Source organism: Ips typographus, linkage group LG3 (genome assembly GCF_016097725.1).
Source record: "Ips typographus isolate SLU linkage group LG3, UJ_Ityp_2.0, whole genome shotgun sequence".
NCBI classification, from domain to species: Eukaryota; Metazoa; Arthropoda; class Insecta; order Coleoptera; family Curculionidae; genus Ips; species Ips typographus.
This window is the reverse complement of record NC_138424.1, coordinates 15,589,110-15,614,190: the sequence shown is the minus strand read 5'-3', so window position 1 is coordinate 15,614,190 and position 25,081 is coordinate 15,589,110. Positions and strand designations below refer to the sequence as shown.

Here is a 25,081-nt window from a genome sequence, read left to right as displayed (position 1 = left end):
GCCAAAATCATTAAATTTTTATTTTCTCAGTAAAACTTTGACACCCTGTATCTTCGTTATTGTTCATATTTCGAAAAAGCGTCAAAGAAAAAAAAACCTTACTTTTTTGAAGCCCTATTCGCAGGTGAAAGGAAAGCACCAACTTTGGAATCACCCTGTATATTAATGTCTTTGGTCTGAACAATTGCTTTCTATTGCAACTTTATGTTGGTAAACAGAAGTTTAAAGAAAACTGATATACTTACCCAGGAATGTTATTTTCAGAAACAAGAGTTTCGGTACTGGTCTCAACTGACCTTTCCATATCCAAAAACTTGCCGACTTGATAGCCGGACCTACAAATATCACTTTCACCGTCTCTACTCGTTCCAACCGATTCGTCGTTCCGACTTAAAGACGGATCATTACTGACTCCAACCGACACCTCATCAGCCTTAAACCCATTGTCTACCATAATCTCTTCTTTATGATCGTGGCCATTTCCGGCTAAACCGTCTATCCGGCACTTTCGCCACGTTTCGGCTAAAAAATCCACTTCAGACTTATCCTCCCCTGTCGCTTCTTCATTTTCTTCACTCTGTTCTAGCCTGTCAGTTAGTCGCGGATGCAAACTGATCGAGTCAAAATTCAGACCATCTAGCTGATCGTCGGTCAAATTAGGTACAGGATTTGCGTGTAGATTAAATATACAGTCTTGATTGCAATCCGCGTTATCGTCCATATCGTTGGAAGGAAAATCATTAATGCTGGGTATAATCTGGGCGGAGTGATTGGTTTTGTCTTCGTCATTGTCAAGGCTGGTTAAAAGAGACGCGTCTTCGTGAGGTACCAATTTCCTAAAAAATGTTTTTTTTTAAACCATTTCAACTAACCTTTACTGGAACAATTACAATTCTCGGTTCACACTAGGGTCGCTGCTCCTTCTACTACCGTACAGCCCGTGGTAAGCGTCAGCGTTAATCAGATCTCCATACGACCTAGTTTTTGACATGTTTAAGTGACCATTCGTAGGAGGTGGTCCTGGACAGGCACCTCCTGGACCCTCCTCCGGACTAAAATTTGCCTCCATCGAATTAAGATAAATTTCCGACCATAATCGTAGATCTCTGACGTTTGTTTTCGGCCATAAAACCTATACAAAAGACAGTTAAGCTTAAAATCATAATACGACAAGGCGAGTTTATTTACTCTGCCCGCCGAAGTAGTACTAGGGGCGTAGAGATGGTTTCTGAAACTAGGAGCGTTTAGAAATTCCCATACTGAGAAGGTTTTTCCAAGTACGCCACTGGAACGTTGCTTTTGAGTATTACACAGGAAAGTGCCGTACAGATTTGAGTAAGTGTGTTGGACCAGTTTGATCAAATATCCTTGGGAAAACTCGAAGAAAATGGGAAATTGAGTCATCAATTGATGAACGCAGTCCAACCACTGCAAATTAAACAGGAAACTTGGTTTATAGATTGTTGTCTACTAAAATGTAGCGAGTATTATTTACTGTTCTCGCGGAGTGATATACAGTATGTCCAAGTTTCGATTCACTTTACAAGGATCTCGCTTCCCGTAAGAGCTACTGCAAAGGTTAAATGGGGACAGTTTTAGAGAATTTAATAGGCAATCCAACACCGTTTTAAAAATATTTAATTTTTGCTTCGTTTTTGAATTATTTTCGAAAAAGCAAAAACGACCATATCCAAAATGTATTTTTGATAATTTTAAAAATTTTAAAATTTGGCTTATACATAGTTGTTTTTTTATCTAGTTAAAAAGAGCACGCTTTTTGCATTAAAATCATGTATTACATGTTACAAAAAAATGTACTTTTATGTTAAAAAAACCTAAAAAACAGTTTGATTCTATGTTGGCTTTGACTTAGGTGGTCATTTGCCGTCAAAATACATTGTGGAATATGACAGTGATATTTATTTTATTTTTTTTATTCTGTTGCACAGATAAGCTTTCATTCGTGGTTGTAATTAATATTTGTATTGAAATGCCACAAAATAAGTATTCAAATGAAGAGAAATTTGACATGCTGACACTGTATCTTCAATCCAACAGAAACGCAGACGTGACTTCAATTAAGTATTTGGAGACGTATCCAGAACGACGCTAACCTCACAAGACCCACTTTAGAAATTTAGTTGTTAATTTATTAGAATACGGTGCTTTTGAAAAACCGAGGGGATCATACCGTCTTCATAATGAAATCCGGAAGCGGAATATTTTGCAAACCGTCAATGAAAACCCAACCGCATCTGTTAGAACGGTAGGACAAAATATCAAAATCAACTGTTCTTAAAACTTCTGGATATCATCCTTATAAGCCAACAGTTGTACAAGGACTTTTGGAGACCGATTATCCCAGAAGACTGCGTTTCTCGAACTGGTACATTAATAAATGTACTGAGGACCCAGAATTTTCTAATTTTGTTGTATGGACTGATGAAAGCAGGATTACTAATTGTGGTGTTTTTAATAAGCACAACAGACATTTTTGGGCTGTAGAGAATCTCCATGAGTTTGCTCAAAGACGGATGCAGACAAGATTTGGCTTAAATATTTGGTGTGGAAGTAACTGAGCAATGTTTCTCATTTTAGAAAATCGTTTAATAGGTCCGTTTACATTTGATTATAATCTTAATGGAAGGCGGTATTTGGATTTGTTGAGAGCTGAGATCTTACCAGCTCTTCGAGAAACTGTGCCAAATGAAGCTGATTTTAGAAAATTATGGTTTCAACAGGATGGCTGTCCTGCGCATAACACAGCGCCCGTTATGGGTTTTCTTGGAGATAATTTTAGAAATAATGTCATTGCATTAAACGGTTTAATCCCATGGCGAGCTAGATCCCCAGACCTATCCCCTTTAGATTTTTATCTTTAAGGTCATGCTAAGAATGAGATTTATGAGTTTAAACCTCCTACAAATGCAGATGTTCTCCGAGAAAGGGTAATAAATACTTTTGCAATGATAAACCGAAATACAACTGGCAAAGTCATAAGTAGGGTGCTAAAGAATTGCGAAAAGGGTCGACGAGCGAACGGAACACTTTTGAAAATTTACCAGATTAAGATTAAGTTACGTTTGGTTAGATTGATAGCTAGTTTAGACCTTAATTACATAGTACATTTTCATCATTTTGTAATCGTTTAGATTTTGCATTAACGTAATTTTAAGTGTTACTGTTTTTTAGTTTTGTTGAAAGTTGATGATGGTATCTCGAGACCGAAACGTCGGAACTAAAAACGAAATACACAGAAAGATAGTCTTTAAAAAGTTGCGCTAACAATGTTCAAGCACAATTTTAAAATTTTTAAAATTAGTGAAAACACAGCACTTTTTTGAAAATGGTCGTTTTTGGTTTTTCGAAAATAATTCAAAAACCAAGCAAAAATTTAATATTTTTAAAACGCTGTTGGATTGCCTATTAAATTCTCTAAAACTTTTCCCATTTAACCTTTGCAGTAGCTCTTACGGGAAGCGAGATCCCTGTATAGAGAATCGAATCTCTGACATACTGTAGAAGTAGACATGCATTATTGACTTCATCCTTGTCTATTGTTAACTTTCAGAAAGGGTAAATATCTAATGGCGTTTTCGATTGGCATGTTTAGTGCAAAACTAGTGTATTGCCACACTGTTTCAATGACACTTGATAGAGCAGGATACAGATACATTGGTTTTGCACTAAACTTGCCAGTCAAAAACGCCATAGGTGAATGTCCTCCAAAAAAAAAACATTTACTAATAAGCGCTTCTATTTCAGTCATTGTCAGTTTGAAAACCATTGAAATTTATTTTATTTGTTTACTATTAATTATTTTCCGTTTCTTTGTGTTGTTAATCATTTATAAAGTTTTCAATTTACCACACCACCACAATTCTTTTAACAGCTATAGTTTCTACGCTTTTAACATTCTGTAAGTACTTTCATATCATTATTATTAATATTTTTATTTTTTTTATATCGGCTATCACGGTCTAACCAAAATTGGCACAATTACTAACCTGTTTTGAAAAAAAAAGTGGGAGTGTCTATTATGGTTTTTATTTAGCCATTTGGTTTTAACAGATTTAATATAATGTCGTAAAATCTTTTAGATTGCTCTAAATGCTTTTGGAAGCTTCTAGACTATTTTGAAAGGCTTCAGACTGCTTTAGAAGCATTTTGGAGTTTCTATAGAGTTTTGAAATCTTTTTAGACTACTTTAGGAGCATTGAAGGTTCTGGACTGCTTTTAAGACATGTGATTTTGAACTTTTGGAAGCTTTTAAACTGCACTGGAAGCATACAGAAACTTTTAGACTGTCTTGAAATTTTTTGAGAGCTTCTAGTCTAGTTAAAGATTATTTGGAAACCTTTAGAGTGTTCTAAAAGCTTTTGGAAGCTTCTAGACTGTTTTGGAAGGCTTTAGACGTATCTCAAACTTTTTAGAGTACTTTAGGAGCATTGAAGGATCTGGACTGCTATTAAGACATGTGAATTTGATCTTTTGGAAGCTTTTAAACTGCACTAGAAGCATACAGAAGCTTTCAGACTGCCTTGAAATTTTTTGAGAGCTTCTAGACTATTTGAAGATTATTTGGAATCTTTTACATTGTTCTAAATGCTTTTGGAAGCTTCTAGACTATTTTGAAAGGAATTAGACTGCTTGAGAAGCATTTTGGAGTTTCTGTAGTGTTTTGAAATCTTTTTAGACTACTTTAGGAGCATTGATGATTCTGGACTGCTTTTAAGACATGTGAATTTGAACTTTGAAAGCTTTGAAACTGCTTTAGAAGCATACGAAAGCTTTTAGTCTGCCTTGAAATTTTTTGAAAGCTTCTAGACTAGTTGAAGATTATTTGGAAGCCTTTAGAGTGTTCTAAAAGCTTTTGGAAGCTTCTAGACTGTTTTGGAAGGCTTTAGACATATTTTGGAGTTTCTGTAGTGTTTTAAAACCTTTTTAGACCAGTTTAGGAGCATTTGGAAGGTGTTTGGGCAGTTTAAAGATCCTTGAAGGTGCTGGACTGCCTTTAAGATCTTTGAAACCTTGTAGACGGTTTTAGAAACTTTTGGAAGCTGTTAAACTGCTTTAGAAGCATACGGAAGCTTTTAAGAGTTTCTAGATAAATTAAAAAGCATTTGGAAGCTTTGCAAGGCATTTTAGAAGTTTTATAGTGTTTTGGAATGTTTTTACATTTTTTTAGGCTACTTTAGGAGTATTTGGAAATTTCTTGGTCAGTTTAAATTTGTAAATTGATACTTAATTATACATTTTGCAATATGTTTTTGTCGTTCAGAAGCCTTCAATATCAAAGCAGTTATTAGTTTGGTTTATTTTTAAAAACTTAAAAAGCTTGTTTTATAAAAAACTAGTTAAACCATACAAAAACAGCAGTAAATATGCACAAAAAACTAAAATAAGCACAAAACGAAGAAAAAAGCATCAAAAAAATCTGTCAAATGACGCGTTTTTGCATAAATCATTCACATTTATATGTTATTTACAAAAAGCAAAATTTCTAGAAATCCGGACTCTAATTATGAAATTACAAACTGATGTAAGATGTTGTTTTACCATTTATGTTGTTCATGTATTTCAGTAGTATATTTTTTACTTGAGAATAGGTGATAGAGTTAAATGCTTACAAAGGAGTTATTGCTATTAATTAATTGCCCTTCCTTTCCCAAAAAACAAGAATTAGTGTAAAACAAAATGAAAAAAAAAAAAAAAACACTACCCAAACGAAATATATTACGAAAGAATTAAAAAATTGGTAAATTACGGTGGTAATTTATGAAAAATATAAAATACCATAATTTTACATCACTGGACGTCAATAGTCAACAAAACTTACAATGAAAACAGAGTTTAGCATTAATAATGTTATTCTTCTGGATTTATTACTTTTCACTATATCTGAAAGGCATTATGGACACAGAACTACTCTATTTAAGACGACTCGCGCTGTTTATTTACCAAACTGATAAAAACGTCAAAATAACTTGACATTAATTGAACCGTCAAACTGACAATATCTGGTAGTATGATAAAATGATTTTTAGTCAACCTTCGTCTAATGAAATGAGATAAAAGAAATCACTGAACAGAGTTCATCTTATTTTATACAAAATGTTCAAGGTATGTTTAATTGATTTTTTTTTAAAACATTTTGTATTTAAGGATTGCATCTTTAGTCCCCTGTCAATTATCTTAAACTTTCATTAAGATATCTTTAGACCTATCTTCTCTTGTTTTGACACTATGTGCATTCTTCTGCATTATAGTGAAATTACTAAAGATGCGTAAAAATAAATAGAGAAATTCAATTATTTTCCAAGTTGACCATGACGTTGTGACAATATAGCTTAAATTTTTTAGTTTGCCATGAAACTCTTTGACAAAATTTTATTTCCAAATTTATTATTAATTTAGATATCAGTTGTATCGGTAATAGATACACTCAGAAGTCACTGAACAGAGATAATAAAAAGATAATATCTTTCAAACGATAATTAAAAATGAAACGTTAATTATTATTGTTTTACTGACCTGTAAAAAGACGGGGCACCTTTCATTTACATCATCACTGCCTCCAGAGTGACCGCACCTGTCTGCAAATTTATGTCCAAAAGCCAACCATTCTCTTTCAATAAGCACCCTAAAACACGTAAAACAATTTAAAAAAAACACTTAAAAACAAGTGCTTAATATATTTTGTAAAAACATAACAAGCACTAAAATCAACAAATAGACACACCTAAAGCCTTCGACTGTCCTATAATAAGGATCCAGCAATAGCTCAGCCAAAGCCACAATTTGCGGTGTCCTATCCCAACCATCCGAGCAATGCACCATTGCAGGTCTGGCATCTCTTTCAATAGCGGTGGCCAAAATTACGGCCGCTTTCAACAAACCCGACATATGCTGCAACCACCTAGTGCCTTCTAAAAGGCTAAACCAGCTAAAACCACAACAATTACATTTCGACCATTCGTCGATAATCGACCACTCACTTAGGCTGATCAGCTGACGTCATACACAACTGTCTGAGAGCGTGGAAACTCTTGCGAATAGTATGAATGTTAGCTAGATTCATAAATTGAATTTCACAGTTTGGATAGTACTCAGGACATTCACAGCCACCTCCTCGAGCTCTGTTCGCAACTGCTGTAGTATAAGAGCGCGCATCCATTATGAGAAGCTGCAATTTGAACATTGTTTAGTAACTTTTATTTTTCTCCATGAAGAATTTACGAAAAACTGATTAATATCTTCTGGGAGCTTCTAGACTGTTTTGAAAGACTTCAGACTGCTTTAGAAGCATTTTGGAGTTTCTGTAGGGTTTTGAAATCTTTTTAGACTACTTTAGGAGCATTGAAGATTCTGGACTGCTTTTAAGACATGTGAATTTGAACTTTTGAAAGCTTTGAAACTGCTTTAGAAGCATACGAAAGCTTTTAGACTGTCTTGAAATTTTTTGAGAGCTTCTAGACTAGTTAAAGATTATTTGGAAGCCTTTAGAGTGTTCTAGAAGCTTTTGGAAGCTTCTAGACGCTTTTGGAAGGCTTTAGACATATCTTAGAGTTTCTGTAACGTTTTAAAAACCTATAGACGGTTTTAGAAACTTTTGGAAGCTGTTAAACTGCTTTAGAAGCGTACGGAAGCATTTTGAGAGTTTCTAGACAAATTGAAAAGCATTTGGAAGCTTTTAGACTGTTCTAAAAGCTTTTAGAAGCTTCTAGGCTGCTTTGTAAGCTTTGCAAGGCATTTTAGAGGTTTTATAGTGTTTTGGAATGTTTTTACATTTTTTTAGGCTACATTAGGAGTATTTGGAAATTTCTTGGTCAGTTTACATTTGTAAATTGATACATATACATTTTGCAACATGTTTTTGTCGTTCAGAAAAATCCTAATATAGCTATTTTTTGTCAAAGCTGTTATTAGTTTGGTTTATTTTTAAAAACTTGAAAAGCTTGTTTTGTAAAAAACTAGTTAAACCATACAAACACAGCAGTAAATATGCACAAAAAACTAAAATAAGCACAAAACGAAGAGCTGCAATTTGAACATTGTTTAGTAACTTTTATTTTTCTCCATGAAGAATTTACGAAAAACTGAATTATCATCAGAATGGCCCATATTTCTTCTTCGTTAAATTCTCAGTAATTTACCCGGAATATTCTCTTACGTTTCTCATTTATCAGTTATGATTTATTCTTAAGATAATTTCTATAAAAATGACGGAATTGACCAACAGTAGCGTCTGATTTCACGGTTTTTATAGAAATTATCTTTGAAATAAAATTATTCTGAAGTGAAAGTACTAAGTACTAATGAACGTACAATTAAATATAAAATTCCTCCAAGAAACACATCTCTTTGACATTTGATAGTTTTGACAGCTGTCACGTGACGCAAGCAAAGTATCAAAGTGTTCTTTAACGTCCCAACTGTCAAATTTGGCGCCTTGGATCTTTAAACACAACTTCCAGTGTAATTCCTCAAATAAGCAACTAATTATAATTTAATAGTTTCAACACACTAGAGAAAGAGTTTTGACAGTTATGAGAGCTGTCAAGTGACGTAAGAAAAGTATAAAAGTGTTCCTTAAGGTGTTAAAGAAACACATCCATTTGGCATTTGATATTTTTGGATTACTGATGAGTGAGTTTTGACAGCTGTCATGTGACGCAAGATGATCCAAATTTGGCTCGTTGGATCTTTAAACACAACTTCCAGTGTAATTCCTCAAATAAGCAACTAATTATAATAATTTAATAGTTTCAGGGCACTGGAGAAAGAGTTTTGACAGTTATGAGAGCTGTCAAGTGACATAAGAAAAGTATAAAAGTGTTCCTTAAGGTGTTAAAGAAACACATCCATTTGGCATTTGATATTTTTGGATTACTGATGAGTGAGTTTTGACAGCTGTCATGTGACGCAAGATGATCCAAATTTGGCTCGTTGGATCTTTAAACACAACTTCCAGTGTAATTCCTCAAATAGGCAACTAATTATAAAAATTTAATAGTTTCAGGGCACTGGAGAAAGAGTTTTGACAGTTATGAGAGCTGTCAAGTGACATAAGAAAAGTATAAAAGTGTTCCTTAAGGTGTTAAAGAAACACATGTATTTGGCATTTGATATTTTTGGATCATTGATGAGTGAGTTTTGACAGCTGTCACGTGACGCAAGCAAAGTATCAAAATGTTCTTTAACGTCCCAACTGTCAAATTTGGCTCCTTGGATCTTTAAACACAACTTCCAGTGTAATTCCTCAAATAAGCAACTAATTATAATAATTTAATAGTTTCAGGGCACTGGAGAAAAGGTTTTGACAGCTATATCAGCTCATCCATGGAGCTGTAAAGACTACTTACAGTATTTACTTGGTATTTTATAATTACCAAATAGACCAAAGTTGCTATTGATGTAAATTTATTAGCCTTTTTTTCATCATTCTCTTAAATTCTCTTAAAATTTTGTAACTTACCTTGGAATTTTATCCAAAAATAAATTTCTACGAATTTTCCATCCTTAGTTGTGGATCAATCAAAGTAAACAGTTGCGATAAAGATAAAGTCCTATTATTCTAAACAAAAATGTTAGACCAACCTTTTTCTCTTGCTGTACAACTTCACCAGTGATTTGGAGTGATTCGTCCGAATGAAGCGAACCCGGAGAATGTGACACCACAGAGTCTTTGTCACTAGTACTGTTTGATCGTACATTTCGGTCAAAAGTGCACGCGTCAGAAATGGCTTTCAAAAGATCCTCATCTTCACTTGATCTCCAGCCAAACCAACCGACTTCTGGCTGGCTGCAACGCGCTATCACTGCTCCGTTTCTAGGGTGTCTATACAGTTTTTAACATTAATACAGATTGAAGGTTAGTATTTGTAACAAAAGTTCACCTCCATACTGCAGCAGGTATGCGTCTAGAACTGCGAAACTTAGCTACACTTTCAAGTATCTCATCATTAATACAAGAAGGAACCAAAAGGTAAGGTGGGTAAGTGGGGCATATTTTGTAGTTTTCATTCGCCTTGGTTATCCTCCAAGAATCACCTTGAAATTGCATTCTGACCATCTACAATCAAAACAGTAATTTCAGTGCAAACAACAGTATTATGTAATAACGACCTCTTTTTCAAACATGGCTTTGTCGAAAGTGTAGAGTTTTTGTTGCGCCATTCGTACAGCGGTCTCTTCAGGAACTTTTTCTTTTGTCCACACATAGTGGTAGAAAGCAAAAAGCTGCTCAATTTGTCGTGGCGGTTCAGCAGCTTTACAAACTCGATCGTACCAATCTAAAGCGCTTTCATTGTTTTCAAAAGTACACCTACCAAAACAACATCACGTTTATAAAACTCCTCCAAACCCACTAAAGCCCATACCTGTATATTCTAGCATCTTTACAAAATACTTGTAAATAAAACAGTTCCCTAATCTCAACCAGCTCAATTACTCCCAAAGGAATATGGTACTGGTTCTCCCCAATCTGGATGTACAATCGATAGTTTGTGACAAATATGACTCCGTCTACACAATTTCCAGAATGCAAAATCGTTTCGCCTACTAGAAGTCCGAAAGGTGGAAAAGCCTGTGACTCGGACGACTGTAGGGTGTACATGTGTATAGAATGAATGTGGTATATTGAATTAGGTTGATCTGTAGAGTCCATTTTGCCTGAAAAAAATTAAACAGCTTTAGTCACAAACACATTCAAGTTATAAAGTTTGCAATTTGGGTAACAGATGTATGAAACAAGAAAAGTGTAAATGTTATTTTTTTATTTCAACAAATAATGTCATTAATAGGACAATAAATAAACTGAGTTTCCATATTGGATCTAATTAAATATAGCAGTATAGGAAGTAGCAAATGTGTAGGGACTAATAATTGTAAAGTAAAAACTGAAAATAGAATCCGCAAGTCAATCATAAGTCGGCATTATTTACAGGGTGTAATGAATGATAGCAGGTGGAAAGTGTTTGATTTCTATTGAGGAAATAAGGAAGTTTGCCGAGGCGAACTCGAAGTGAACTTTATCTAGAGACAAAAATTAAACTTTACATCAAGGTTTGTATACTATTTTATTTTCAACCATTTATCAGAATCTTATCAAACTTTTAATAAATTATCGAGGTGTAATATTGATCGCTATAATATGTCTCGAACAATAAGGTACTTAGTACAGATATGACTAGTTGAATGACTTCAACCATAATAAACAACTGGTTCTTTCTGAAAACGCAGATGTTACTTGTACCCCATCTGAGCTGCAAGCTGTAGCAGAGTTGGCGGAAGAAAGTCTCTTATCAGTAAAAATTAAGCCCGGACGAAAAAGTATATATCTTAATAGATTCAACTAGATGGAAAGTGAGAGCAGATAATTTTCATTCAATTTCCGACGACGGAAGAAGAACAGGACAAAGTCAAACGGGGATTTGTGGAAAAGGGAGGAATTATCCTGGTATATTGGGAGCTATAGATTGTACCCACATCGCCATTCAAGCTCCAGCGTTTAACAATCCCGAAATGCTGGGAATTCTTTTCTTGAATAGAAAGAATTTCTACAGTATCAACACCCAAATTGTTGTAGATTCAAATTTAAAGATTTTGGCAGTGAATGCACGATTTCCGGGATCTGTGCATGGTTCTGCAATATAGGGTACCTCACAAGTAAAAAGAATCCATTGTTCTGTACTTTTTAAAGCACCCTGTCGCTCAGCTGTTTAATTGAATTGTTAGGTCTTTTCACAATTTGTGAAACTTTTCACTGTTTTGTGCTGTATTTCCAGGAAATTAATTGTTGTCTTTCAGAAATTGGACATATATCTGAAACTTTTGACATTTTTATCTTTAGGACAGAACAAGAGGCAAGACAAAAAATCAAATACCTTGTAGTGTAATACAAGGTAATAATATTGTATACTCACAGTATACTAATACTAATTTATTTGCAAAACACATAACCTCAATTAATGTAGCGTGAAGATACAAAGGAACTAAATCCTAACAATGATTGTTATGGTTATGGATTGTTAATTTTTTTTAACAATGAGGTCATCCTAGTAGGATATTTGTTAGACATTATTAGTTCTAGTTTTTGAAATAACAATTGGTTTAACAATAATTGGTAGTTAACAATGGTCACTATAATAAGGCTGTTAAGGTCACGTGACTGTTTTTGACAGGTGTCAACTGGGCTTTAGAGTGTTGCAAGCTCTAAAGTAGCATAATCAAAATCACGTGATGTGTACATTACAATTTCAGCTTTTTATCATATCCTCATCATATGGCAGCTTGTCTCGTCCACTGCTGGACATAAGCCAAGCCTCTCTTAACATAAACCATGTTGCTTGGTATTGGGCATCTTGGATCCAGTTTAAAGATATCCTCTTCAAATCGTCCGTCCAACGAGTCAGCGGTCATCCCCTGTTTCTGTGTGCTTCGTCTCGTAAGTGTGTGACTCTTTCTATTGCATCCGTAACCTTTGTTCTTCTACGCAGTTCTTCATTTCGGATTTTATCTCGCAGTGACACTCCCAACATGCACCTCTCCATGGCTCGTTGAGTTATTCTTATTTTATTGATAGTTTTTTTGTGTTAGTGTAAGTGTTTCCGAGCCATATGTCAATACCGGGAGGACGCATTGGTCAAACACTTTTCGTTTGAGACATATCGGTATATCCGAATTGAGTACATGTCTCAGCCCAGTCAGTCCTATCCTTCTGTTTAGTTTGCAGGTCTGATTGTCTCTTCCCATTCGGATCTCGTGTCCCAGATATTTGTAAGATGTTACGTATTGAATTTCTTTTCCTTCTAGCATTAGGTTACAGCGTAGGACTAAGTTCGTCATAAATTGGGTCTTGGCAATGTTGATTTTTAAGCCTACTTTTTGGGAAGCTGCGGATAGTTCTGAGACCACTTCATTTGCCTCCTCGAGCTGGTCCGAGATCAGCACGATATCCTCGGCAAAGCGTAAATGGTTTAGCTTTTCTCCATTTACGTTTATGCCCTTATTGTCTAATTCAATCATTTTAAACATATATTTGAGGAAAATTGTGACGCCTTGTCTGACTCCCTTTTCGATCTTAAACCGATCAGTTTCTGCATGTATTTTTACGTTTGCTGTTTCCTGCTCATATACAGGGGTGGGCATAAGTCACCTGGCAGCCTTGAAAACAGTTCATGCGTCAGACCCACCACTCTCGCTCGGAATTTCTTGAATTTTTGCAAATTTGTACTATACAGGGGTGGGCATGTCACCTGGCAAATTTGCAAAAATTCAAGAAATTCCGAGCGAGAGTGGTGGGTCTGACGCATGAACTGTTTTCAAGGCTGCCAGGTGACTTATGCCCACCCCTGTATGTGTCGTAGTATGGAAATGTAGCGGTGGTCTATACGAAAGTCTGCCAGAGCTTTAAACAATTCATGATGATTTATGGAGTCAAATGCCTTTTTATAGTCGACGAATGTTAGTACTAAGGGCTTATTGTATTTTATGCTTTTTTCTATTAATGATTTTATCACCTGGAGGTGGTCATTTGTTCCATATCCGGCTCGGAAACCTGCTTTTTCTCTTGGCTGATACAAGTCAAGTTTATTTGTAAGCCGTGCGGTACTGATTTTGGTGAATAATTTATATAGGTGCGTCAACAGGCTTATCGGTCTATAGTTCTGTAGGTCTGTGATGCTGCCCTTCTTGTGCATAATAACAATAGTGGCATTTTTCCATGTTTGTGGGGTTGTTCCTTTGTCTAGGTATTTATTGAAGAATTTGGTTAATGTTTGAGTAACTTCCTCCTAGTTTGATGGCTTCTACAACAACACCGTCTTTGCCAGGTGCTTTCTTATTCTTCATTTCTGACAATGACTTTAGGACCTCTTCCTCAGTTATCGTTGGCATCTATTCCGATCGTTGGTTTAGTATGTAAGGTATATTTTTTTGTGCGTCTGCTTGACTCTGGTTTCTATATAGTTTGGAGAGGATGAGATACTAAAAGTCCTCGACAATCTTTAGTATTTCTTCTCTGTTGCTTGTTATTTGTCCTCTCTCATTTTCCAGTTTAATTATTTCAGCTTTTCCCTTACTTAATTTCTTGTGTAGTACCCTCATACTTTTATTCTCTTCTATAACTTTAGTCACCCATTTATTGTTGTAGTTTCTAATGTCAGTCCTTACGGCTTTTGTTATATAATTCAATTCAATTGTCTTAGCTCATCTCTCTGTTGTGGGTGTCTTCCCAGTAGTTTTCTCCTCTGTTTCATCAAATTTTTGGTGTTTATAGAAAGTTTATCCTCATTTTCTCTTTGCTTTAAGCAGTGTTTTTTTTGGGCAGCGTTGATTGACTCCACAATGTTTTTATTTAGATCCTCGAGACTACGTGCATCAGCTTTCTTCAGATTTTCATTTATCGCTCTTTGGTATTTTTCCACATTGTCCACATTTGTCCACTTTTTCTGCTGTTCCTATTTACAAGCTTATTTCGTTTCGTCCTCAGGTTTAATACTATCCTTGCTCTCACCATTCTATGGTCACTCCTCACCGATAGTTTATTTAGTACGGTTACATCCCTTTTTGTCTGTGATAATAAAGTCTATTTCATTCTTTGTTCTGCCATCTGGACTGATCCATGTCCACTTTCGAATTTCGATGTTTTGCTTTTCTGAAGAAAGTATTCATAGCTGCCAGTTGGTGATGAAGAAGAAATTGGAGCAGTAGGTTTCCTCATTCATTCCTTTTTCCTATCCCATGACATCCCAGTGGTGTTTCTTCTTCATTTTGTTTCTTGCCTAGTTTGGCGTTAAAGTCTCCGACCAGCACCGTGAAATAGGCTGGAAAACTTGACATTGCTTGACCTACGTCATCATAAAAGCTTTCAATAACTTTGTCTGAGTGTTGGGATGTGGGCGCATAGGCTTGGATCATTTTGATATTGTATTGTCGGTTCAGTTTAGGCTGGTTCAGGGTTTACACTGTTGTTTTTTTGTATTTGTATTATATTTTGCACATGTCATTTATGGATTAGCAGTCCTACTCCTCCCACAGAGCTATTTTCGTTACATCTGTGGTAATACATATTTCCTGATTTTAGTAGAAATTGTTGTTCTCCTTTTTTGCGAATTTCACTTATTCCTAGTACATCCCAGTGCACTCTTTTAAGTTCTTCCTCCAATTCTAATATTCTTTCGTCGGATGAAAGAGTTCTTGTATTGTATATGGCGATATGTGGATAAGTTTAAACTGCGTTTTGAAGGTCACGTCACTGTTTTTGACAATGTCAACTAGTCTTTACAGTGTTGCAAGTTCAAAAATTGAATTATCCAAGTCACGTGACATAGTTGTTACAATTTTACCACTGTCTAAATTTAAAATACTATATATTTAATTTTCCAACTGTTTCTTTTAAATGATAGGTGTCTTTATTTGACACGTGTTAACTAGGTTACTATGACAGTTAGAAGATTCGTTTAAACGTCAAAATGTAACCCGTAAATTCAGACAATCATACAAAAAAATTTTTTTTTTTGACGACTAACTTTGAAGGTACCTCATGTATGCTTCCATTTAAAAGCAGAAATTGGTTATTCGCCGCGCGTTTTCGTTTTCTAATAATAATCTACTCACCAACTTTTTCGGCGTTCACAGCCTTCATTTGCCACAAATGTGTACATTTGAAGGCATTCTGAGGCAGTTTAAATAATTTAAAGGCATTTCGAGGTATTTCAAGGTAATATGAGCCATTTTAGGCAGTTTTGAGCAATACTGAAGCAATGTGAGGTATTTCAAAGGCATTTCAAGGTATTTTGTATGCAAAAAGGCAATATTGGCGGTCCCTCAGGCATTACCCCTTAGAATAAAGTTTTCTGTGTGACGCAAAGTGGAGAATCTTAACTTTTTAGACTTTTGATAGTGTCATCTATTGGTAGTTTTACCCTACTTACTTAACTCAGTATTATTATTGGTTTAGGCAAGGTTTAGGTAATTGGCGGTGGTAATAAAACATTCATTTATTATCATTTATCAGCTGTCCAATGTCTACAGTGTTGACAAGTGGTTCATAATTGAAAAATATATACCAATAGACTTATTCCAATAGCTTTATTCTAAATGTTTCCTATTAATTATTTTAATGATGTTTAGTTAGGTGATTCACAAGAAGGTTATACATTTTCTTACCCTTTTTTAAAGTAAATACAAAATATTACCAACTCAATTTTTTAATACTGTTATACCAATTGACAATAAGAGCCAATTCCTTCTACTTCTTTCTCAGCTACTCAACTCATTCTACTTTCAATTCCTAATATGTTTATGATTTTTTCACCAAATGCTAGTGTTTTTGTTTTTGTTTTCTTCAGCTGCATTATAATTTCTTTAAAAAACAAACCTAATTCACTTAATGTTTGAACTAAGTAGTAAACAGACCAACCCATCAAGTTGTCACCAATCAATTGCTCATAAATCACAATTCTGCTATCACCACAAAATAATTGCTTCAACTAGTATCAGTTAGGGGCAACAACAGCAGGATTTTGATTCTTGACTCTAACTTTCTATTTATTATACTGAAAATGTTCAACAAAAGTTTATGCAGATTTTATTGCGGTTAATTTTGGCATCAATTCAACAGCAGCATTACAAGCAGATTTGCAATTTGCTTTGTTTAAGATGGTTATCTGAATATAAATGAATAGGGGTCAATTCCCTTACCCCCTACTGTGCTGTGTGGTACATGAGTAATTAGAAAAACGTGTAACTTGCCCCACATGGTTAGGTATATTTACTTATTAGTAGGTTTACCAGATGACTATTTTTCATCACAAGTTTAATTTACAAAACTAGATCAAGGATAACAAAAATAATTCAAGGCATGTAATCTGAAACAAGGAGATTGGAAAGATCGGCACTTAAGGGTAAATAAGTGCTGTTATTCAGGCAGAACCTCTATTATCGGTATTAAACAGTGCCAGATAAAATGTTTATCAATTCGTGGCATATTTTTGGTTCAAAAAGGTTCATAGTTAAATGTCAAACAAACCGTAAGGTGAAAGTGCAGTGTACACTGCTTGAATACTCACCCCCTTCGAACGGTTGCGGAAAACGCACAAAAAGTTTATCACTGCCGAAACACCATCCTACACTTGAACCCGATAAAATATCAATAAACCCCGATTTTTAATTACTTTTTTCACAAAAATATCACAACTTTAATCAACCTTGGACAACAAAGTCAAGATGGCGGCCATATTATTGTCACTGTCAATGTCAATTGTCCACCAGGAAACAACATGTCTACCTCTACCATATACAACTATTCATATACACATATACCGGTTTATTATTAATCTACATACACCATAAAAAAACAATACGACTTTTAGCGTTATTGTTTCCTGGAGTTTTAAATTCACTTGGATTTCTAGATTATTTTTATTTCTTTTTGAATTAGTAATACAAGATGATTAGACTACCGGTTAATCGGGCCATTCTTGATTGATTTATATCAGCTTCTTACAATCCAATAGATTAGACGTCATAACAGTTCACGTCGTCAAGTAATAAAATGTCCTCCTTTTAGAAAGACACGTAGTAATATAAAAACAAAAATTACCGAATTGCTATTCTGGGGTTGTCTCAAATGTGTCTTTACTCAGCGGGGAGCCCCACCGCCCCTTAGGGTCACCGACTCCACGCTTATAGCAAACATAACCTCTGTGCTAACACCTTCTCCTGGCTCTATCATCTGTAGAAACTGTTTAACGACTCCCTTCTTCTCCCTTCTACTATCACTGCATCTTGCACATGCCAATCATTACTGCTTGTCACCCTCTCTTTCTAACTCTAGCATACAATCAACGACTAGCTTCACATAACTTGCTGACACTGCTATACAAGTTCAACTTCTCTTTGAGTTACTCCCAAGAAGTCTCAATATCACCTGAACGTCCCTTCTAGCGTTACGCACATGTGAGCCTTCTGGCGTCCCAGAACTACCCTCCAGCTGATCACGGAGTTCTCTCTCTCTGGCGCTCCTATAAACGCGATGCTCCCACGGCCTATTACGCCCTAGATCTCGTCTAGACGCGTCTTCCATGCTAAGCACTAAATTGGCGCCACATGCATCCTCACAGCACGTGGGAGCCTCATATCGTGAACAATATATTGTCACACCCGTGTTAGTAGTTACGGTGCCCACCCAATAACCAGCATAGTCAGCAAGGTTAGCATAATGAGGTCGCTGACGAATATAAAAGATGCACCGTAGCTCGACTAAATCACCAAACTCTGGGGTCTTCCCCAGAGGGAAGTTATTGACTGATCTCTGGGTTAGTCTGGGTACGCCTCTTGTGTAACGAAACGTGGAGCATTAGATGAGCAAGTGCCACACCCGAGTATCAGCCTTAGCAATTTCAGTTTTTAATATTTCAAGGTCAAACGGTGCATGGTACCATACAAGTGTATAGAAGGTAAATTGCATTCCATGGAGGTGCATTTGTGGTACAAATTTCAGACCTCTAACCTGAAACGTTCCCGAGATATTGAGCAAAAACTGCAAAAAACAAGAGTCAACCTTGACACTTTCTAGCGGCTAAACGGGTCAACTTAGCCGTGCCCGCTCAACGTCACGTGATGCCCCGTTTTCTTTTGTTATACGGTGTGTTTATACAGGGTGTTTCAAATAAGCGAGTTATGGACGATTTCCTAGAAAAGTGCAGGGAATTCTAATCTAAATTAGGGATTTTTTTGGCCTACTCTACTAACGGCGACCATTTTGGATTTCCCTTAATCAAAGTAATTTTTTTAACTAAAATGAACCTGGGGAACACATATCTGACGTCTATTTTGTTCTAACTGGCACCGTTTTGGAGATGACCTTGAAATTATGTCAATTTTGACACTTTAAGGCGTGGCACCCGTGCAAAATGCCATTTTGACAAATGACACTTTACGTCATTTTTGTACTATTAACCTAAAGGTATTTAAGCAGTTGAGGTTAATGTTGAAAATAAACACTTTTCTGAAAAAAATCAGAAGGTGAAAACTCTTGACAATTCTAGTTTTTAATTTTTCAAGGTAAAACGGTGCATAGTACCAAAAAAGTGTATAGAAGGTAAAAGTTGCATCCCATCGAGGTGCAAAATCTACAAAATCTAACCTTAAACATTCCTGAGATATTGAGCAAAAACTGCAAAAAAAACGAGAGTCAACTTTGACGCCTTCTAGCGGCTAAACGGGGCAACTTAGCCGTTTCCGTTCAACGTCACGTGATAGTCCCGTTTATTAGCTTTCTTTTGTTATACGGTGGTTTTATACAGGGTGTTTTAAATAAACGAGTTATGGACGATTTTCTGGAAAAGTGCACCAAAATTTCGCTCAAATTTGGAATTTCTGCTTTTGAGGAGGGTGGTCAAAGTAAAGGCAGCTAGAGCAAAAACAATTGAATATCCATACAAACATTTTACATCAAGTAGGCCTAGAATTTGACGTAGATTCCAAAAATCGAATAAAAAATTATAAGTTTGGTTTATTGCTCAAATTTGGGACACCCTGTATACTGATGGATTATCTAGGAATAAAGTATATGCAAATATCTACAAGATTCATATTTGGATTTTTTTTTATAAAATTAAAATTAAACAAGTTGGATGTTAAAAATTCATTGAATTACCCTGTAAACTACTCCATTGTATTGTCAATAACTCGGTTATTTTGACAATTATAGGGTGGTTCAATATACCAATTTGTAGCGCTTGAAATTCTCTTTTGGCCACCCTGTAGAGCGTTTTTACCTAAAACGTCGAATAACTGAGCTGTTTGATTTTGAGAGTTTTTACTGTGACAGTCCATAACTCTGTTATTTTGACAGTTACTGGGTGGTTCAATATAGCAATTGAAATTGTCTTTTGATCAGCCTGTATACCATATATAGTAGAAATAATTTTTTTTAAAAATTCATATTATTTTGAAGTGTTGAGGTTAGGTATACAAAATTTTTCAGAAAGTTTCCGGTAATTTCCTGGCAAAAATTGGAAAATTCAAAAAAAATTCGTTTTTTAATTAATTGTACAACACTCCAATATCAATTCAATTAAAGTTTAATGTACTTTAATCATCATATGTCTTCAATTATCTCATTAGAATGCATAATAAGTTTGACAATGACAAGTTTGACAGTTGTTTTCCCTATCAAGGAAAATTTTCATTTAAGCATGAAGTAATTTTCCGGTAAATTTCCAAAAATTCGAATTTTTCTACACGAAAATTCCCGCTTTTACATCTCTGCAGTGTACAGTACGCCGCCAAAAATAACTGAAAAGAAGAATTGAAGATGTGAAATTAATTTTCATTTGACAGTTGACATGATAATTGACAAGTGTTGTTTTTGTTTTTTTTAGGTTATTTATTATTTTTATTTGTTTTAATTCTCACTTTCCCGCTCAAATAACTGCATTTTCCCGGAAATAGGGTAACCTGGGATAACTTCCTTAGTGAACAAAATACTAACTGAAAAATGACGTCAAAAAAATCTTCCTCTAGTCCCGAATTAGACGAGGCTCCTGAAGAATACGTAGTTGAGAAAATCATCGACAGTAGAGTGAAAAACGGAGTCAAAGAATACTTACTGAAATGGATAGGTTACGACGATAAAGACAACACATGGGAACCTGAGAGTAAGTCCACGTTTTTAGTCTGTTATATTATTATACTCCTTTACATAAATAGGTAACTTGGACTGTCCGAATTTGATTAAGGCCTTTGAAGCGGACAGGGCAGTAAAGGAGGCAGAAAGAAATAAAAAACGGAAAAAACGCTGGTACCCCAATCAGTGACAAGGGAGGCAAAAAACCAAAGACTGATGATAAAAAATTGTATGGATTTGATAGGGGATTGGAACCAGAAAAAATAATTGGAGCAACAAACAGTTCAGGTACCTAAATCAGTTTGTTTCTTATTTTTTTTTTTAGTAGATACTACTGAGCTTTGCAATACAGGTCCATTGATGTTCCTAATGAAATGGGTTGGTACTGATGAAGCAGACTTAGTGCCTGCCAAGCAGGCCAATGTAAAGTGTCCTCAAGTTGTAATAAAATTTTATGAAGAAAGACTGTCCTGGACTTCAGCTAGTGTAGAAAATGATGAAAAGGATTGACTGCCATATTTTAGTTTTTAATTTTCTTTAGTACTGCCTATATAGTTGTATTATAATTTTAAGTTAATAAGTCATTGGTTAAAACAAATTGTTCTTGATAGTTACTGAACAATAATGAGTCAGTAGATAGTTGTGTGTAACTTGTGAATAAACATTAATAATAATAATTAGTATTTTTTCTATAGTAGGTCCTTCAAATAATATCAGTTTATAAGAAAAAGCTAATTTTTATTTTTGCCATATTTGTGGTGAAAATAATGAAAAAAGTAATAATTATGGAATTTTGATCCTTTGATTCTATTTCCAGGCTGTGACCTTTTTTGTTTTGATGCCCCAAAGTTGGTCAAAATATAGCTTTGTTAAATTACCTGAAATGCATTAGGTCAAGTGGGGTAATTGAAAACGATATTTGCATATTTGTTTACTTTTTCCCAAGTGATACAATTTTTTTTTGTATTTGAGGCAAAAAATGTAGTTACTCTGCATAGCACCACCATTTATTGGGTATTCAAGATACACTTAGATATCACAGATTTTGTCTTTTTAATCTTTGAAATTTGTTGGTTCTGTTTACAATTTCCCATGAAATTAGGGAAAATGTAAACACTCAACATTTAAACCACTGCTCTTTATGAGATGTCATTTGGTGTAAATGTAAACAGTTTTGATAAGTGTTTTAAATTCAAGGCTGAGTAGTTACATATGGATGTTTACATTTACCTCCTAGGTCGGTGATTTCATTAAAAGTATACCTAATTTTTTGTTATTTTTATATTATTTTTTATAACAAATTTATGAATTCTAATTCAAAACTTAGAAATAATAAACTATTGAACATAAAACATTAAAGTGTTAGCAAATATTATTATTGAGTTTAAAATGTATCGTTATTGTTGGGTTTGTTTACTTTAGAATATTGATTTTGTTAGGAATGATTATATAAGTTTGAGATTTACGAAAGAAGCACAAAGGTGTGCGCTGGCATGCAAATCAATAGAAAAATGGGTAGTACCTGTTAATACGTTGGCGGGCGTGTACGGTTTCAGTTATTAAACTTATTTTTGGGAAAACGGGCCTATTATTTCGGAAATATATCCTTACAAAAGTATGAATCAAGGCAATATTAAAAGGAAACACTATTGCTCTATTACAGGTACTTGTTTATAAAAATAATAAGAAATGTACTGGCCTTTATTCTTAATGAGGGGCATTGGCAAAATCCCAATTACTTAGTCAAGGGAAATAAACCTAACGTCACGTTCTACAATAGAAAAATTGCACTTAGTGTCGTCCGTAGATTTTAGCCCTACCACTTCAATTTCTGTGTTTTGAATGATTTCTACAGCACAAACATATTTAAAAGTAGCTGCTCCTCTTTTTCCCCCTTTAAACTGAACTAAAATAAAGTCTCCTGGTGTCCACTCTTCAATGTTACATGATTTTATATCTATTTCTTCCATCTCTTTTCTTCATCATCACTTTCCACAGTAATAACTTGTTTTTGTTTCAAAGAAAACAAAATCTTAACTTCAGTTTTGTTTAAGGAATCTTCTGTATTTTCTTTATTTCTTCAGCTTCTTTTAACCGTTTTAAGACGCATGCTGTCGTTAAAATTTCGCCATCAGTCCTATGCTTCAGGCGACACTTTGGTGCAGCTGTAGAATCCCCTGTAACGTTCTGTTCAGGTGTTTTAAAAAACAATGTGTTCAACTCTCCATAGCAGCTAGAGGTTGATTGGCCTATCTCTACTCTGTCAGTGTCTTTTTCAGTGTCAATTGTAGATGCTGGTAATAGTGGCAATAACACATGTTCATTTGAAGTTGATGGGACACTTTCATTTAAATCTTTAACATACGGTATTTCAGGATCTAAGATTTCACTAGATTTAGTGGTAGATACATCTTGTCTTTGTGGCACATCCGAATTTTCTGGCACAACCTCAGACATTTCCTCAGTTTCAGTGTTCAAAATCAAATCCATATTTTGAGAATTTGTATTTGAAGTTGATGATTTTAAATCATATTCAGCTAGATCTTCCACACTAAAGTCATGTCTTGGGAATTTTGTAGAGTCAACAGGAAAGATTCCGGTAGTCTTCAATCCTGATATTATATTTTCAGGTTTCATTGCACCAAGCAATTCTGAAAATTCCCCTTTTGTTAGTCGCCCAGTTCCCAATCCCATTTTAGTCTTTCCATGGGCGATAAGCTGTTTTTCCCAATAAGTCTTTACAGGACCAAATACACATTTGTCCAAAGGCTGTAGCTTATCATCAGTCAAATGACTCGGAAGTTTCACAAGAACAATGATATTTTGTATGGGCTCTTCCAAAATGCTAACACTCATATGGCTAGCATGGCCATCGAATGTAAGTATTGTAGTCTCCGCAGGTAACATCTTTTCTCTTCGAATTTTTTGAACATAAAGAATAAAACCTTGAGTTATCCAGTGGAAAAACTGGGGCTCCTTCATCCACCCATTGCTTGAAGCAGAGTATTGTGTTCCAGGATAGGCTTTTTCAGATATCCATCTTGGTTGAACAGCGGCACCTTTAAAAACAATGAGTGGGGGCAAAGTGGAACCATTTGCTGCGATGCAAGCTAATACGGTGGTGTTTGCCACTTCCTCCAGAGATTCGACATAAAGCTGATCCATTTTTCCCAATAGCCCGAATCCGACTGGGATCACTTGAAAAGCCAGACTCATCAGCATTAAAAATAAATGCTGCTTTGTCAATAGCATCACAGTTACTGCTAATCATTGTGCTTTTTAAAGTGTAAAAGCTGTAAATAATGTCTGGTTTGCGAGCGTCCTTATGAAGCTTCTGAAGATGCTTTGGTTTTTTGACATAAAGTCTAGGATAACGCTTTAAAAAAACAAAATACCAATTATCACTGGGCTTATTGTCTTTGAAAGGAGTCCGCAAATTTTTGTTCTCCCGATACGCTTTTACAAGTAATTGTAGCTCCCCTTTGTCACAGGGATACCCAACTTTAGCCCTCTCAATAAGACATTTTTCTAAGACATCCTCAATTTCTGGTGAAAGTGCCTTTTTCCTTCCTTGTCCGCGACAATCAATAGGGATTTTTCTTTTCCCTGTTAGTCTTGGACAGATTACAGATGCAGGAACTTCATAAAAAACCTGTGCTTGTCTGTAGGTCTTGTTTTTATTTTTAACATCTTCTACAGCCCTGATGACATCTTCCTGTTGGTATGACGGTCCAGCTGTTTTTTTGATATAATTTCTCGGCATCTACAAAAATTTAAAAAATTAAACATAAGTAACAGGAACAATCCTACGTTATTAAATTAACGTTTACCTTTTCCCCGTTATCGTGTTTACAATTTCCTTAGTAGATTAGGGAAGGAGTAAATGTAAACACTTTAAAATCCAGAGTAATCTACTTCAAAAGCATTTAATTACACCTACTATATAAAGCTAACACACATTTGGAAGTACAGAAAACTTTAGAACAATTACTTACCGTGATGGAGATGTTATTTCTTCACAATTCTTTGTCACTTTCCAATTGAAATTTAATTTATTTAGCGAACAACTTGATGTAGAGCCGAGCACGTTTAACTAATATGCGCGCGGCCTTACTGGAGCTGTAAAGTTATGTAAAAACTCCTGCGGTTTTTCTAAAGGTCATTTTAAACAGGAAAATAACATCATTTACAATTACCCCACTTGACCTAATACAGGTTGGTCGGTTGGTCCAGTTTTGAATGTCAATAATTCACCACTACGTTCCGACTTCCATCCGAAATAGCGATTCTCAACAAATCGATACTGAGTGCGTATCGACGAGAAAGCGAGACTGTCATATTTAGTCGGTACCTATTTAGGTCACGTCTACAAGAATTCGAGGCTTCGATTGGTCCGGTCTCCGATCCTTCAGCAAGCTTCTTCTCAGGGACACCAACAAATAG

At 35.2% G+C, this 25,081-nt stretch overlaps 2 protein-coding genes across 4 annotated transcripts in view; one reads left to right on the top strand and one right to left on the bottom strand.

Moving 5' to 3' along the window:
* LOC145726382 (phosphatidylinositol-3,5-bisphosphate 3-phosphatase MTMR3) overlaps nt 1-17,258 on the bottom strand; it is a 45,589-nt gene extending 28,331 nt beyond the window's left edge. For 2 of the 3 annotated variants that reach the window (XM_081975422.1, XM_081975423.1), the window contains exons 1-11: nt 17,076-17,257; nt 10,383-10,674; nt 10,129-10,327; nt 9,900-10,075; nt 9,601-9,841; nt 6,999-7,186; nt 6,743-6,946; nt 6,535-6,643; nt 1,189-1,428; nt 891-1,132; nt 246-836 (exon numbers count right to left, since the gene is read on the bottom strand). In XM_081975422.1, coding sequence (XP_081831548.1) covers nt 246-836; nt 891-1,132; nt 1,189-1,428; nt 6,535-6,643; nt 6,743-6,946; nt 6,999-7,186; nt 9,601-9,841; nt 9,900-10,075; nt 10,129-10,327; nt 10,383-10,669 — 2,477 coding nt within the window. In that variant the 5' untranslated portion in view covers nt 10,670-10,674; nt 17,076-17,257. Of the gene's footprint in view, nt 1-245; nt 837-890; nt 1,133-1,188; nt 1,429-6,534; nt 6,644-6,742; nt 6,947-6,998; nt 7,187-9,600; nt 9,842-9,899; nt 10,076-10,128; nt 10,328-10,382; nt 10,675-17,075 lie in introns of all 3 variants that reach the window. The other variant, XM_081975424.1, reaches the window with a different exon arrangement.
* Nucleotides 17,259-20,357: 3,099 nt separating this feature from the next.
* On the top strand, nt 20,358-21,315 carry LOC145725822 (chromobox protein homolog 3-like). The gene is given in 4 exon segments (XM_081974720.1): nt 20,358-20,669; nt 20,722-20,807; nt 20,809-20,926; nt 20,991-21,315. Coding segments are annotated over 4 exon segments (522 nt in total). The 5' UTR covers nt 20,358-20,509; the 3' UTR covers nt 21,149-21,315.
* Nucleotides 21,316-25,081: the final 3,766 nt, after the last annotated feature.